The sequence below is a fragment of the Stenella coeruleoalba genome, assembly GCF_951394435.1.
Source record: "Stenella coeruleoalba genome assembly, chromosome: 11".
Classification (NCBI taxonomy): domain Eukaryota; kingdom Metazoa; phylum Chordata; class Mammalia; order Artiodactyla; family Delphinidae; genus Stenella; species Stenella coeruleoalba.
Window position 1 is genome coordinate 20,429,746 of NC_137157.1, and position 17,381 is coordinate 20,447,126.

A 17,381-nucleotide genomic window follows, 5' to 3' on the forward strand; every position below is an offset into this window, starting at 1 on the left:
GGCAACCAGTAGCACAGACTTGTTCCTCTCCTTTATAACTGCTTACATGCCTAAGGACCGGGTCCTCAGCTCACTGCACACTGTCACCCGAATCGCCCATCAATTTATCACGTAAGGCAATCGAAAAATTCCAGGTGTATCTTCCCGTAAGGACCCGGTCTATTGAACTGGAAAGCTAAAAGTAAAGGCGTGTTAGCAAACGGTATTTGTAGGGGTGGGATAGCAGGATGGGAGGGAGATGCAAGAGGGAGGAGATATGGGGATATATGTATAAGTATAGCTGATTCACTTTGTTATAAAGCAGAAAGTAACACACCGTAGTAAAGCAATTATACTCCAATGAAGATGTTAAAAAAAATAAAGGCGTGACAATTGCCCTTCGACCCACCTCTCCCATAGGTCGCCTGCTCATTTAAATAGTGCGTTCCCTCGGGTGCCACTTGATAAAATTGTCTGGGCGCTCCTTGAGGATTCTCCAGAGGCGGCTGGAAGCTCCAAGTTCACCTGCCCAGGTGTCCGCGGCCCTCGGGGAGCCACCCTGGCCTGGCACCTGGTGGTCGGGTCCCCGAAGTCCCATTTCGGGGGGCTCTGCTGGCTGCGGTGGGCGCAGGGGCTGCTGCCAGAGCGTACCCTCCTTTCCCTTTCGCGAGACGCTGGGTGCCGGCGGGGACCGACACCTGCCTGACGCCTCTAATCCCCTTAGGGCGCCACGCCCGCCGCGCGCGGCTCGGGAATAAGTGAGCGCAGGGCGCGCAGGTGAAGTTCCGGCTCCGGCTGCGAGCCGCGGAGCCTCCAGTTTACGCGCAGGGCCCCGGCAACCGCGCGGCCATGGTCTCGCCGCGGGGCATCGGCACCTTCGTGGTGTGGGACTACTTAGTGTTCGCCGGGATGCTGCTCATCTCGGCCGCCGTCGGCATCTACTACGCCTTCGCGGGGGGCGGCCAGCAGACCTCCAAAGACTTCTTGATGGGCGGCCGCAGTATGACCGCCGTGCCCGTGGCGATGTCCCTCACCGCCAGCTTCATGTCGGCTGTCACGGTCCTGGGCACCCCCTCCGAAGTCTACCGTTTTGGGGCCATATTCAGCATCTTTGCCATCACCTACTTCTTTGTGGTGGTCCTCAGCGCGGAGGTCTTCCTCCCGGTATTCTACAAACTGGGAATTACCAGCACCAACGAGGTACAGGGTGAGGGAGGGCCCGGGGAGAGGTGATGGGGTGAGGGGAGTACTTTTCAGCTCCTGGAGGGATTTTCCTGGGGGCAGGCTCACCACCACATCCAAGTCTCTCTCCGTTCATATCCATCACCTCTTCTGCCCGCCCCTTTTAGGGAGAGGTGTCCTGTAAAGGCGAAAAATAATCTCGGGACTTAACATTCATGAGCTCAGGGGAAGAGAGAGGCTCCCAGGGTAAACGGAGTTATTTGGACTAGTGCTCAGTAAGGCCATTTCTGCTTTAACATCTTTGATTCCAAGTCAAGGGGAAAGATTTTTCAACTTGTTATCTTGGGGAAGGGTAAGTCTCAGCTCCTCCTCCTTGAAAGGAATCCCCTCATTCCAGGTCCTCAGTCCACTCACTTTTCCAGGAAGTACGGGTCCTCTCCCCTCCATCCCTCTCGCAAACATGGCTTCCGCGGAGAGTCAGGCACTCACATGGTTAAGGTTCCGAATCTCGTGTTTGAGACCAGATTCTATGCTTACTAGCTGGGTAACCTTGGCTGACTTAATTAACCTTTTGTGCCTCTTTCTAAGTCTCAAAATGGGAATAATTATACCACCTACCTCATCTGGTTGTTGGGGGGATTAAATGAGATGATGCAAGGGCAGCATTTAGAATAGTGTCTGGCACAGGGTAAGTGCTGAGTAAATGTTGACCGTAAGTATTGGGGTGATGGTGGTAGAGATTGTTCCCTTGGGATCACTAGGAAAATTTGGCTGCAGAGTTCTTAAGCATCTCCGCCTTCTCTCTCTGTGGAGAGATGATTAAGGGAAACCATCTTTCTAATTGCACAGGTCCCCTGGTTATAAATTTTCTCAAATCGTCTGCCAGAAAGGGCTTTGCAAAGATAGTGTGAATGTTTGGTTTAGTTTAAAGAGCTGTTGAATGGGAGTGTCAGGGGAGGATAAAAGTTTAGGGGAGTGGTCGGGCCCAGTTCCATGAGTTCCATGGACAAACCTGCAGAAGTGGTCTCTCTGACAGACCGTTATCCAGGGACCCCGAGCCTCATTCTCAGCAGCCACCTTGTCCTCGAGTCCATGTAGTGTTTGCCCCAACCCAGAGCCACTGGATGGTGGTTTCTTAGTGAGGCTGGTTCAACTGGTGCTGGGGATGGGCCCCAATGGCACAACAAGTGTTGGTGACACACTGCCTGGGCTCTAGTGAACTCATTGCAGGGTGAGGTGCCCCTGGTGCAGCACTGCCTTCTTTGCACTCTGGTCATGGTGTTTGAGAGGGTTTAGTCATCGCCCCAGAAGTGAGCAGGGTAGAGTTTCTTTGTTTTGCTCAAAAGTGACAAACTGATTACCCCAGACAAACTCAGTTTTAGGTCTTTTTTGTTGCTGTTGACCCTTATAATGTTTTGAAAAAAAATTAATTTAGCATTTAATGATGAGAAGTCAAAGAAAATTCCAGATTCTGACTTCTTCTGGAACTTAAAAGACTAGTGACACTGGGCCCACATTCCCTGTGGCAACAGGAACCCCACTTTAAAGCCGTTTCTCTCATTCCCTATTAATTTCTATATTGAGGTCTCTTCATTGTATCTGCATGGTTACTTTCTTATGGTAGAGAAATCTATCTGCATTTAGGTCTTTATCAAAAATGCAAAAGGGGGCTTCCCTGGTGGCGCAGTGGTAGAGAGTCCGCCTGCCGATGCTGGGGACATGGGTTCGTGCCCCGGTCCGGGAAGATCCCACATGCCGTGGAGCAGCTGGGCCCGTGAGCCATGGCCGCTGAGCCTGCGCGTCCGGAGCCTGTGCTCCACAACGGGAGAGGCCACAACAGTGAGAGGCCCGCATACCGCAAAAACAAAACAAAACAAAACAAAAATGCAAAAGGGAAAATGGAAAGGACTGAAGGGAGTTCTTGCTTTGAGGGAGATGTCAGAGGACATATTTCTTAATGGATATGAGGAATATATCAACCTGGTAATATATGAACGCCTGGCTGATCCAGTTGGTGTATTTTACCTGATGAGATCTGTAGGCATTTCGAGTCCGTGAGCTCTGATCTGTAGTTAACCAACTCCAAAACCCAGAAAGGGTTTGAAGAACCTGGCAAGAGGACTTCAGTCCCCATAGGTGAATGCTCCTCTCATAATCACTGACCTGTGCCTCTTCGGGTGAGCAAACGTTAACTCAACCAGAAGCAGATTTCCCACACATTTGCAGCGGTGGAGGCTAAGTTAGCAGAGTTCCAGCTAAAAATGGCAAAAAGCAAACGTTTACTGAATGCTTAATACAGGCTGGGCACTGGGTTGCCTGTTTGACATACATTATCTGACTCAATGCTCAAAATAATTCTTATACTGTGAGAGCCCCATTTTGCAGACAGAGATTCCGAGTAAGTTAAGCTACACAAGAGAGCCTGAAGCAAAGTGGACACATGCCTAGAGGCTGTGCAGTGGTGCATACTGGCTGCTTCTGAAGGCTCCAGTGAGTGTTATAACCCTGCGTGGAGTTTAGAATGGTGCAGGCAAAATGGGCTGTGGACACACTGGGGGTGTCCACGCCTAGGGGATGCCAGGCCACCGGGGACAGGGAAGTTAGGTAACATGCTATGTCCCTGGCAGTTGGTCATGGAAAACACTTTCTTGTGGCATATTTTGTTTGTTTTATGCTGAGAGGTGGAATCAACTATACAGAATAAGAAGTCCAGCATTGAGATACCCTGGCATTCTTGTGCAAGTATGAAATCTTTCCCTAGTTCCAGATTGTTAGCTACAATTGGCTGTTCAGAAGCATTTGTGATATCTATTTATCACTGCCTTCAAGGTGTAGTCCTGGTAGGTGTATAGCGACTTCCAGATTCACAGAGAAGAAATATGCAGGAGCCCAACTGCATTCACCATCTCTTCAGGATGTTTCTGGATCCAGCAAAATCAATGTGTTTGAACTACGTTGCCCAAACTCTCTCTCTCTCTCTCTCTCTCTCTCTCTCTCTTTTAAAAAAAATCAATAGAAATCTTAGTGTCCCTAAGTTATTCAAAGTCCTGAGGACTATGAGAGATCTCAACTGACTATAGGTGTGACTGAACCAAACTTGGGTCCGCTCGTCCATGCGCAGTAAAGCCAATCTACTGACACCAGGTTGCGGTGGAGGAAAGTGCAGCTTTTATTATTAGTCTGGGGCAGCTAATGATAAAAAAATCCTCCACTCCCCAGTGGGTTTTAGGGAAGCATTTTTAAAGGCAAGGTGAGGGAGGGGAGTCACAGTATGTGACCACCTTGTGCGCGATTCTCTGATAGATTGGTGGGGAGGTGATAGGGTAGTGTCACAGGGGTTAACATTTTCAATCCTCAGGCTCCAGTAGGTCTGGGGCTACATGCTCATGGTCATCAATTAATTAACTTCTTCCATCTGATGGAGGTTTTAGCATCTGTAAAACAACTCAGGAAATGTGCATCAGATACTGTTATCTTGGTACTTTGGGGAGGAACTAAAGATTCTGTGACTGCCATATTGCTGATTTACTGTTTGAATTGTTACTAGTTCTCCTGGCCCATCTGCTCCTTTGTCACTACATGCTCACACCCTTTCAATCATTAATTCTTGAGCCAGGCTTTTGTGACTCAGGGGAGGCCTGGAAGACTACAGCTGTTCTATAAACAAGAGGCAGGCAGAGGACATGGGGGCAGGGGTCTGTCCCAGGAAGGTACCATAGGGTCCTGCTTGGTAACATAGACACCTACTCTTATTCTGTGGTTTTGTCTAGAAATCCTAGAGCTATTCTCTGAGCCTACTGATCAGTGACTTGATCTTTAGGTATCTCTTTAGCAGCCCAGTATCTGAGATGGACAAGACTGTCCCCTGCCATTCGGTAAACAAAGGATGTTGTGGCCACCAAGCCATCAGCCACTGCAGCCACCCCCCATGGTGCACCCTGAGGGGAATCCAGGATGGAGAAAAATAGGATACTGGCCCTAGATAGATAAGATGTATATGAAAGGAAGGCTTTCAGTAAGCTCAGACTCTTGCATTTTCCCATACACAGAAAAGCACTAAAATCATTAACTTCGTGAGTTCTTTGTGATTAGCAGTAATCTTTTGATGTTCAACTACATGTTTTGTTTTGTTTTGTTTCCCAGCAAATACCCCTATGTATCCTGGCTCCCCCCTTACCTCTTTGGAACAGACCCTCAGAGCTGTCTGAGAGGCTGCCACCCTGGGCTATAGTCCTCAGTATGGCCTCAGAATAAAACATAATTCTCAACTTTTAGGTTGTGCACTTTTTTCATTCAACACTGAGATAGTGATAGAATTCTTGGTTCTGTCTTGAGTTAGTATTGTGTATATATATATTTTTTTGTTGTTGTTGTTGTTGTTCAACTTGCTACATTCTTACCTCCATCACATTTTCCTCTTCAGTTTTCTTTAGTCTCCAGCAGCATGAATACACGTACCTAGAAAAGGCAAAGACTTCTCTGTCAATTCATGGACATTTATTTTTAATAGAGTTTTACTAAAACAACTCAGAAGAAATAACACAGCTCTGTTCCCATGCTTCAAGACACTTCTTGGGTTTTCTAAAAAGTCTTCCAAAATATACGTGGATGATTTCGACTTATGTAAATCACTGAGATTTAAATTCTTAGGCCTATGGATTTGGTTACCAGCTTCTTAATGTCCTAACTCTTAAGTGAACAGTTTACAACATTTCCCCATCCGTTTACATCGTTTGATAGTCTCCAAAATCCTGCAGAGTAAGTGGGGAAAGAATGATTACTATGATCCACATTTTCAAAAGGAAGAACTTGAGATTTAGAGTGTCCCAAGCTCGTGGAGTCAAGAGTAAGGCTGGAACAAGGGCTGGAACTCTTGCCCCAGAGCACTCACTGCACTGCATTGTATATTCATTACTCATCAGTTATTTTAGGACGTCGTATTATGTGTCAGTGCCACTCACTCACTCTGGATGGATCTTAGACACATGGGCAGTTTTCTTGTTATTTTGAATAACAGAGTGGTTAGGTGCACAGAGTTTGGCATCAAATGATCCTAGATTTGCATTGTGTCTCCAGCAATTATTAGGTTGCAGCCTTGGTATTCTCTCTGTGCCCCAGTGTGCTGGTTTCCAACATGCACTTATGCATAGTAACTGCCTCATGGAGTTGTTGGGAGGACAGGGCATGCAGCAAATACTCTATAAATGTTAGCTGTGATTATGAAGCAAAAATATCTGGTGTCTTTTCCTCTGATATTTACCTAATGTCAGTTTTTCCTCCCTCATTTTTTCTGCTATATGAAAAGACTACTGTCAGCCTTAGAATTCTCTCTATATGTAGTAATAATATTCAACTTAAAGAATGTCTTGGACCCCGGCTTCCTTCCAGCTCTAAAATCCTAGGATTCTAACTCTGTAATACATTATGATCTATAATATTGGAGATAAGCACACCACTGACATACCTCAGAGATATTACAGGTTCAGTTCCAGACCACCACAATAAAGGGAATATTGCAATAAAGCGAGTTGCATGAATTTTTTGCTTTTCCAGTGCATATAAAAGTTATGTTTACACTATGCTGTAGTCTGTTAAGTGTACAATAGCTCTATGTTTAAAAAACAATGTACGTACCATAATTTAAAAGTATCTTATTGCTAAAAAATGCTGACCATCATCTGAGCCTTCAGCAAGTCGTAATCTTTTTGTAATAGTAACATCAAAAATCACTGATCAGAGATCACCATAACAAGTATAATGATAATGAAAAGTTTGAAATAGTGCAAGAATTACCAAAATGTGGCACAGAAACATGAAGTGAGCAAATGCTGTTGGGAAAATGGAACCGATAGACTTGCTTCACACAAGGTTGCCAGAAACCTTCAATTTGTAAAAAAATGCAGTACCTGTGAAGAACAAAGAAGCAAAGTGCAATAAAATGAGGTAGGCTTGTATATTATAAGATACCGCAGATGTCACGCTTGGCTCTGAACAGAAACTTACTTAGGCTGATTTAAGTTAAAATTTTTTATTGTAAGGATATGGGAGTAGCTCATAGCATAGGTGGAAAAGCTGAGCAAACAGACTTTGAAAAGGACAGAAGGGAGGGCAGCCTCTTCAGGCCACCCTGTCAGGATCAGTCTGCTTCTGCTCCAATCATTTTCTGTCTTTCTATCTTGCCTCTAAGATTCAAATACCCATTGAGAAGAGAAGCTGATTGGCTGAACATGGGTCCTGTGACTATCTTTTGGCCTAGGCTGGGCACCTTGATTGTCAATTCCATAGTTGCCTGAAGTGGGAAAGGGTTGATTCCCTAAGTGTATCAAAGGAAATGTATTGGGTAGATACCAAGAGAAAGGGGAGGACAACACTTTGCTCATTCTAAAAATGCAGAATATAATTCCATTGGTATGACATTCTGCAAAAGGCAAAACTCGTAGGGATGGAGAACAGGTCAGTGATTGCCAAGGTTTAGGGGTGAGAGGAGGGTTTGACTACAAAGGAGCAAGAAAGGAGAAACTTTTGATGGAGTTTCCTGTGGGTGATGGAGCTGTTCTGTGTTAAAACCCATTGAACAGTACTCTAAAGCAAGGGTCAATTTTTCTCTATGTAATTTAAAATAACAGTGAAATAGGAGTGCAGAATACGAATTAGTTATGAAGTTGCTTTAAATTTCTAACTCCTTTACTTCTTAAGCTGCTGGTTTTTAAAAAGTGTCCAGAAGTTTTACATATTAACCATTTTTCCTTTTTTGGAAACAGTATTTAGGACTTCGATTTAACAAATATGTTCGTCTCTGTGGAACAATCCTCTTCATTGTTCAAACGGTAAGTAACCCTCAGTTCATTTATTTTCTCTTTTTTTCATGTACAGTGTTTTTAAACAAGGGATCTGGGTCAAGCTTATTTGGTAAATACATGAAAGATAAAAAAGGGATGTTGAAAATAGGAGGAAACAAAAAAGGAAAAACACTTGTCACTACATAACATTAATCCTTAAGATCATTGAACAGTGTTTCAGCAAATGCATTACTTCCTGGGAAAACAGAATGATTTAAGTAAACATGGAATAGTATATTGATCAAGCAACACTTATGTTACTTTAGGAAAGTATGGTTTTCCCTCTTACACCTCCCTCTGTCCCCACCAAAGTGACAGTAAGGGCATTACTAAGATGACAAAGATATTTGAAGGAACTGTAGTAGCTGATAGTAGGAATTGTAATAAAGGGAAAACAAGTTGTACGTTTCATAGTATTTTGCAACATGTTGAGCAATAAACTTAATAGGAAAAATTAACTGACATAGGAAGACATTAGGTAATAATTTTCTTTGTTTGAAAGCATACTTTAAAAAATGAATCAGTGCTCTCTTTTAAAAATCGAACTGTAAAACCCAACTGATGTACTCATTGATATAAAACAACAAAATCATGCACTCTGGAGGAGTTTTTAAAGCCAACTACACAATCCAGTACTTCAAGAATGTGCGAGTGTAGATTTACTGCTTGGCACAAATGGAAAGCAAAGATTTGCCAAGCAATTAGTGACAGAGAACGCTTCCCACCCTTCGTCCAGGCTGCTGGAGGCTTATCGCTATCATTGTCACATTATTTAGACCTATCTTCCTCTTGGCGGCTAAGTGCTTTAAGAATGAGTTTGATAACGGAGGTCCAGGAAGGAGTTTTCATTCTCATCCGTTTTTATAATTCCATTTCTCCATTCAAAAGCTACCCAAACATTTGCTACAGCAGGACAGAGTGCCTTTGCAATTATTTAACTTGACTCCATTTTACATCTTTGTAAATTATGTAACTTAAATTGTATCTGTCCTTAACGCTTGCAGTATAAAAGGAAAGAGCCCTCTGGGGTCTGGTAGACATTCTGACACAGAGCTGAGGCTGGTAGCTCGCATTCGACAGCGGAGTTCAGACACTTTGGATCATCGTTAGAAGTGCCAACAGAAATGAAAAAGTGGAGACAAATGTTAGGAAGGTGGCCTGTGGTCACATTTTCAAATCTTTAACTTGGACAGAATAATGACTGTGAAAAGCTAGTTCATTCTTGCAAAAAAGAGGGGAGCTTTAGAATCTGCTATTTGAAAGACTTACTTCCATAGATCACTCATGCAATTTAATCATTCAACTACTATATAACATTTTTTTCTTATGTTTTATACAGTAATCATAGAATTAGCTTCTATGTATTTGAAAGATCAAATGCAATGAAAATGGTATTCTGAGAAAAAAGAGCATATTTATCTTACTGTTGTACCCCAGATTAATAAATATTTGTTAAGTGTACGAATGAAAAATAATAAATAATATTTAAAAGGTAGAATAGAATTTTTGTTGGCTTCCAGGAAATTTTAGGGCAAATTTACACTTTTGTTTAATTAGTGGTCATGCAAACTTTTACAAACAAGGTTCCACAATTTTCACTGTTTTCCCAATTAATTATACAGTGATTAACAACAGCTTGAAAGCATATGAATGAGGAAGCAGCCCCTTTTAAATTTGTATTCTTTCTCTCTTTCTAATCGTTCTAGATCTAGGTAAATTGATTTCAAACTTGAATTGATGTATCAGTGAATATCCGCACTAAGTACAACATGAAAAGTCCATATTTTTACACAAAATTGGTCATAAAAGATTTTTGTGACCTATGACCGCACCACAAATGGAAAAGGAGAGTCAACTTCACTTAAATAACATTTTTCAAGTTACAAGCAAATTTTATTAAGTATATTGAAACTGTAGTTTTAATTCATAATTAAATTTATAGAAAAATATCAATATTTCATTTTGTAATTCATATCGTTTATTTGGTTTTCTTTTTCCCCCTAGATTTTGTATACTGGAATTGTTATCTATGCCCCTGCCCTGGCTTTGAATCAAGGTACATTTTAGAGTTACCAATATGTCACTCTCATTCGGGGGTTCACTTTTAACAGACCTTATTCTATCTTTGGGGAGATGGGGAGGTGCAGGAATGCTTCCAGTAACCTGCGTCAGCTTGAGGTGGGCCAGGTGGGTTCAGTGTCTACACTAGCAGCTTCTTTGGGTTCCTGGATCATAGCTTCAAAAGATCTGTAGACTTCACTGGGCAGTGTTTCTCTGGGATGTGCCAACCAGCCATTCTCCATCCCTTCAGAATGAACGCCCCCTGTAGTCAAAATCATGAAAGACTGCACTTCCTCCCTTTGTGGCTATAACTTGGAGCCCATCTCCAAGAGGCTTCTGTGTTATTCAGCTCAGACTCGGTCCCGTTGTAAAATCTGGCAGGGAGAGAAACTTTCCTTCTCCCCATTTCTAATGTGGTCCAAAATACAAGAAACAGAGATCTGTGTGATTTGAAATATCAGATTGCTCCTAGTGACCAAAGGACAGATGGTTATAGTATCCCTATAAACCAATGTGTGATGATTGTAGTGATCAGCAGATTACTGTACTCTCTAGATTTGGGCAGATAATAGCTGTGAAACTGAGATTGTTTATTGTGGCAAATGTGTGTGTTAGTCATACCTTCAGAAGGCTTCAGGGGAACTCCATGTTCCCTGAATTCTTATCAATCAGAAGTGAATTTATCTCTAAAACTTCCTTGTAAAATGGACAAGTGGACTCTGTGATGGGAAGAATGTGGTACAGTTCCTCCAGTTAATATAAAATGGACAAACAACCCCAAAGAAAACAAGAAAAAAAAAAGAAGGAAAATGGAAAACCCCAGCTAACTCCACATTCTAATTTCCTGATTTCATAATACATAGATAATAAAGCACAACAGTATTGTTACAAAGAAGAACTCCATTATATAATGTGCTATTGAATTCTGAATGTCAGGCTTGTTCCATGTCAATATTACCAACATCATGGTTGGATCACTTCATATGTAAAGAGCTGAACTGTAAACTTCATAAGTTACCTATTGGCTTTAAGTGTAACTAAAGATGTTGGCTTTCGAGTTTTAAAGTACAGTTCTGGGCATGAGAAAGCACTGCCTTCAGTGCTTCAAGAACTCTGTTCTTATCAGTTTATTGAGCCACTCCCTAGGAGTAAATTAGGATCCAAGGACTGCATTTTGACCCTTTGAGTACCAGTTGTGTATTTTACTGTACCAAGGGAGTAGACACAAGCATAGACAGGGTACTTGGTGTGCAACAGACACTCCATAGAAACTTGTTTAGCTGAATTGGAAGTTAACATTCTCTAGATACAATTTTTTTTAACTTTTTTTTTTAATTACAGAAAACTTCAAACATACACTAAAATAGAATAGTGTATTGAACCCTAATGGACCCTTAACTCTACACTAATAATTATCAACTCTTGGTTTAATTCACTTCCTATTTCCCTCACTAGATTATTTTGCTGTAAATCTGAGATCTTTTATCATTTCATCTGAATTCCGTATGTCTTTTACATACTTTTTTCATTGAGGTATAATCAACATATAACATTATATTAGTTTCAGGTTTACCATAATGATTCAATATTTGTATATAATACAGTGATCACCACAATAAGTCTAGTTAACATCCATCATCATACATAGTTACAAAATTTCTTGTGATGAGAGCTTTTAAGATTTGCTCTCTTAACAACTTTTAAAATATGCGATACAGTATTATTAACCATGCTGTACATTACATTCCGATGACTTATGGATTCCATGACTGGACGTTTGTACCAGGATGTGTGTTTTTTGTTTTTTTTTAAATAAATTTATTTATTTATTTTTGGCTGCATTGGGTCTTCGTTCCTGCACATGGGCTTTCTCTAGTTGTGTTGAGTGGGAGCTACTCTTCGTTGTGGTGCGCAGGCTTCTCATTGCAGTGGCTTCTCTTGTTGTGGAGCACGGGCTCTAGGCATGTGGGCTTCAGAGATTGTGGTGCACAGGCTCAGTAGTTGCGGCTCGCAGGCTCTAGAGCACAGGCTCAGTAGTTGTGGTGCATGGGCTTAGTTGCTCCATGTCTTGTGAGATCTTCCCAGACCAGGGCTCAAACCCCTGTCCCCTGCATTGGCAGGCGGATTCTTAACCACTGCGCCACCAGGAAAGTCCAGGATGTGTTTTTTAAACACAATTGTACCTTTATCGTTTCTAAAACATTAACATTAACACCTTACTGTCATCAATATAAGGTCAGTGTTCAGATTTCCCTGATTTTTTTTTCAGTGTTTGTTAGAGTCAGGATCCAGATAATTTCATGTAATTGTAATTATTTCATTTGTCTCTTACGTTTCTTTTTCTTGCTTTTTAAAATCGAAAACCATATTTTATTGAGATATATTGTAGCTTATATACAATAAAATGCCCAGAACCTAAGTGCACAGTTGGATGAATTTTAACAATTTTGTGTACTTGTGTGACAACCACCCAACTCAAGATATACAATATTTCTATCATCAAATCCCAGAAAAATTTTTTTGATTCTTTCTAATGAATCGCCACCTCCATTCCAAGCAGCCAGTTTTCATCACCATAAATTAGTTTTTCCTGTTCGTAGATTTTATATAGTGCCTTTCTGCATCTGGTTTCTTTTGCTCAACAAAATGTTTTTGTGGCATTCATTCATGTTGCTACATGTATCAGTAGTTCATTCCTTTTTATTGCTAGTATTTTATCATATACATCTACGAAAATCTGTTTATCCATTCTGTTGTTGATGGATGTTGGGTTGTTTCCAGTTTTAGGCTATTTTGAATTAAGACTGCTAAGCGCATTATTATACAGGTTTTGTTTTGTCTTGCTTTGCTTTTTTTTTTTTTTTTTTTTTTTGCAGTACGCAGTCCTCTCACTGCTGTGGCTTCTCCCGTTGCGGAGCACAGGCTCCAAACGCGCAGGCTCAGCGGCCATGGCTCACGGGCCCAGCCACTCCACGGCATGTGGGATCTTCCTGGACTGGGGCACGAACCTGCGTCCCCTGCATCGGCAGGCGGACTCCCAACCACTGCGCCACCAGGGAAGCCCCTTGCTTTGCTTTTTGACACACGTTTTCATTTTTAGTGGATGAATACCTGGAAGCAATATACAGTTAAATACACACTATTCTGACCCAGCACAGGGTAGGTGCATGTAAAAAATTTACGAGAAACTGCCAGATAGCTTTTCTAAGTGGTTCTATCATTTTGCATGCCCACCCCACGATGTGTGAGAGTTCCAGTTATTCTGTGTCCTTGACAGATTTTGTATTTGTCTTTTCGATTGTAGCCATTCTAGTTGTATGATCTATTATCTTATTGTGGTTTTAATTTGTATTTTTCTGATGACTGTTGATGTTGAGTTTACTGGCTCGTAGAATAATAAAATGAATACAAAACAGACAAATAACCCAGCAAAAAGTGGGCAAAAGACTTGACCCGTCACTTTACAAAAGAAAATATTCTACCAATCCATTACATAGCCTATTTATCCGTTTACCCAGGCCTTTTAAAATTTCTCTCAGTAATGTTTCTTAGTTTTTGATATTGAAGTCTTGTACATATTTCTTAGATTTATTTCTAGGTAATTGATGTTTTTTATGCCATTGTAAATGGTATTGTTTTATAATATCATTTTCTAATTATTCATTTGCAAGTATGGAAAAATACAATTGCCTTCTATATGTTGATCTTCTATCCTGAGAACTTGCTAAATACATTCATTAATTCAAATAGGCTTTTGGCATATCCCTTATGGTTTTCATGTTGTTTATGAATAGAGACAGTTTTACTACTTCTTTTCCTGTCTGCATGCCTCTTATTTCTCTTCTTTGTCTTAATGCACTGTTAATGTAGAAAATTATATTGATTTTCAAATGTTAAACCAATTTTCATCCTTGGGATAAACCTCACTTGGTCATAATGTATTAACCTTTTTATAAATTGCTGGATTTGATTTGCCAATATTTTGTTAAGGATTTTTACAGGTTATGAGGAATATTGGCCTGAAATTTACTTTTCCTTTAATGTCTTTGTCAGGATTTTGGTATCAATTATACTGGCTTTATATGATTTGGGAAGTGTTCCCTCCTCTGTTTTCTGAAAGAGTTTGTATAAAACTGTGTATTTCCTTCTTAAATGCTTGAAAGAATTCACAGTGTGGGCATCTGGCCCTGATATTTGTTTGTTTTCATAGAAAGGTTTTGGTATATGGATTCAGTTTCTTTAATATAGAGTTATTCATATTTTCTTGTTCTTATTGAGTCATTTTGGTGAACTGTATTTCTTGTGAACTAGATCTAGAAGCTTTCTCAGACTTCATTTCTACTTTTTGGAGAGACTATTCCATATGCAGTTTTCAACTCTTTTGAGTTAATACCAAAGAGCGCAGCTGCGGGATGATAAGAATGTGTTCAGTTTTGTAAGAAACCACCAAACTATCTTCCAAAATGGCTGTTACCATTTTGCATTCTTATCAGCAATGTATGAAAGAGTTATGTTGCTCCACATCCTTGCCAGTGTGTGATGTTGTCCGTGTTCCAGATTTTGGCCATTCTAGTAAGTTTCTTGTTTTCATTTACATTTCCCTGATGACATATGATTTGGAGCATCTTTTCATATGCTTATTTGCCATGTATATATCTTCTTCTGTGAGGTGTCTGTTAAGGTCTTTGGTACATTTTAAAATCAGGCTTTTTTTTTACAGTTGAGTTTTAAGAGTTTTTGTATAATTTGGAGAACAAGCCTTTATCAGATATGTCTTTTGCAAAATTTTCTTTCAGTCTGTGGCTTATCTTCTAATTCATCTGATATTATCTTTCACAGAGCATATGTTTTTTAATTTTAATGAAGTACAGCTTATCAATTATTTCTTTCGTAGATTGTGTCTTTGATGTTTTATCTAAAAAGGCAACATCATATATAGGTCTATGAGCCATCTTGATTTAATCTTGGTGAAGGGTGTAAGGTCTGTGTCTAGATTCATTTTTTTTGCATGTGGATCTCCTGTTGTTCCAGCACCGTTTGTTGAAGAAACTGTCTTTGCCCCATTGAATTGACTTTACTCTTTGGCCAAAGATCAGTTGACTTTAATTATGGGGGTATATTTCTGGGCTCTCTGTTCTTTTTCATTGATCTATTTGTCTATTCTTTCACCAGTATCACACTCTCTTGATTATTCTAGTTTCATATTAAGTCTTTTCTACTTTTTAGTTTTATTTTTATTTATTTATTTTTTTTTTGCGGTACGCGGGCTTCTCACTGTTGCAGCCTCTCCCGTTGCGGAGCACAGGCTCCGGACGCGCAGGCTCAGCGGCCATGGCTCACGGGCCTAGCCGCTCCGTGGCACGTGGGATCTTCCCGGACCGGGGCACGAACCCGTGTCCCCTGAATCCGCAGGCGGACTCTCAACCACTGCGCCACCAGGGAAGCCCTAGTTTTATTTTTTTACTTTTGCCTGCATTGGGTCTTTGTTGCTGTGTGCAGGCTTTCTCTGGTTGCAGTGAGCAGGGGCTATTCTTCATTGCGGTGCACGGGCTTCTCATTGTGGTGGCTTCTCTTGTTGTGGAGCACGGGCTCTAGGCGCACGGGCTTCAGTAGTTGTGGCTCGCGGGCTCTAGAGCACAGGCTCAGTAGTTGTGGCACATGGGCTTAGTTGCTCTGCAGCATGTGGGCTCTTCCTGGACCAGGGATTGAACCTGTGTCCCCTGCATTGGCAGGCGGATTCTTAACCACTGCGCCACCAGGGAAGTCCTCATATTAAGTCTTGAAGTCAGGTACAGTCAGTTCTCCAGCTTTGTTCTTCTCCTTCAATATTGTGTTGGCGATTCAGAGTCTTCTGCCTCTCCATATAAACTTTCGAATCAGTTTTTCAATTATCCACTGTTTGTCATTATCCACAAAATAACTTTCTGGGACTTCCATTGGGATTGCACTGAATCTGTAGATTAAATTGGGAAGAACTGACATCTTGACAGTATTGAGTTGTCCTATTCATAAACATGGAATATCTCTCCACTTATTCAGTTCTTTCATTTCATTCATCAGAGTTTTGTAGTTTTCCACATATACATCTTGTATATATTATATTTTGTTAGATTTATAGCTAAGTATTTCATTTTGGGGGGTACTAAGGTAAATGGAAATGTGCTTTAAATTTCAAATTCCACCTGTTTTTTGTTGGTATATAGGAAGGTGATTGACTTTTGTTTATTAACCTGTATCCTGCAAACTTACTATAATCATTTATTAGACCTGGGAGATTCTTTGCCAATTATTTCAGATTTTCTACAAAGATGATCATGTCATTTGTGAACAAAGAGAGTTTTATGTCTTCCTTCCTTCCTTTGTACCTGTTCTTAGTGGGAAATCTTCGAGTGGCTCACCATTAAGTATAATGTCAGCTGTAAGTTTTTTGTAGATAATCTTTATCAGATTGAGAATGTTCCCCCCTATTTCTAGTTAATTGAGAGATTTTATCATGAATGCATGTTGGATTTTGTCAGATGCTTTTTCTGCATCTAGTAATTTGACAATATGATTTTTCTTCTTTAGTCTGTTGATGTGGTGGATTCCATTAATTGATTTTCAAATGTTGAGCCAGCCTTGCATATGGTGTTTAATTCTTTTTATGCTCTTAAAATTTGATTTGCTAATATTTTGTTGAGGATTCTTGCATCTATATTCATGAGAGATATTGGTCTGTAGTTTTCTTTTCTTGTAATGTCTTTGTCTGGTTGGTATTAGGGTGTTGCTGGCCTCATAGAATGAGTTATAAAGTATTCCCTCTGCTTCTGTCCTCTGAAAAAGATTGTTATATAATTCCATCCTTAAATATTCAGTAGAATTCATCACCCTCTGGGCCTGGGGCTTTCTGTTTTGGAAGGTTATTAATTATTGATTCAATTTTTAAAGTAAATATAGGTCTATTCAGATCATCTATTTTTTTCCTGTGTGAGTTTTGACAAATTGTATCTTTCAAGATATTGGGTCATTTCATCTGGATTTTCAAATCTGTGGGCATAGAGTTGTTATCCTTTCATTAAAAATATATAATATGCCCCTTTACTTCTTAAATAAATGGTAACAAATTATATAGACTTTTCTCTATCTTGGCCCCATTTTAACACACACAACTTGCCTTTCATGGACTGGTAGAATAATGTGTTTATTTGAACCATGACAACAAATATCCTATGACCCCATTCAGTCTGGGTAACTACCTCCCAATATCAAGTGGTGTCTTAGCTTAATTGCAATATAAATGCTTTTTCATGTATTTGATTTAGCCAGTGTTGGATACTGTAT

The 17,381-nt window shown here is 40.6% G+C and overlaps 1 protein-coding gene across 1 annotated transcript in view; it reads left to right on the forward strand.

Annotated features, from left to right (window-relative positions):
* The first annotated feature begins 317 nt into the window (after positions 1–317).
* SLC5A8 (solute carrier family 5 member 8) overlaps positions 318–17,381 on the forward strand; it is a 63,412-nt gene continuing 46,348 nt past the window's right edge. The window contains exons 1-3 of the mRNA XM_079935853.1: positions 318–1,179; positions 7,923–7,988; positions 10,005–10,056. Coding sequence (XP_079791979.1) covers positions 829–1,179; positions 7,923–7,988; positions 10,005–10,056 — 469 coding nt within the window. The 5' untranslated portion in view covers positions 318–828. The remainder of the gene's footprint in view (positions 1,180–7,922; positions 7,989–10,004; positions 10,057–17,381) is intronic.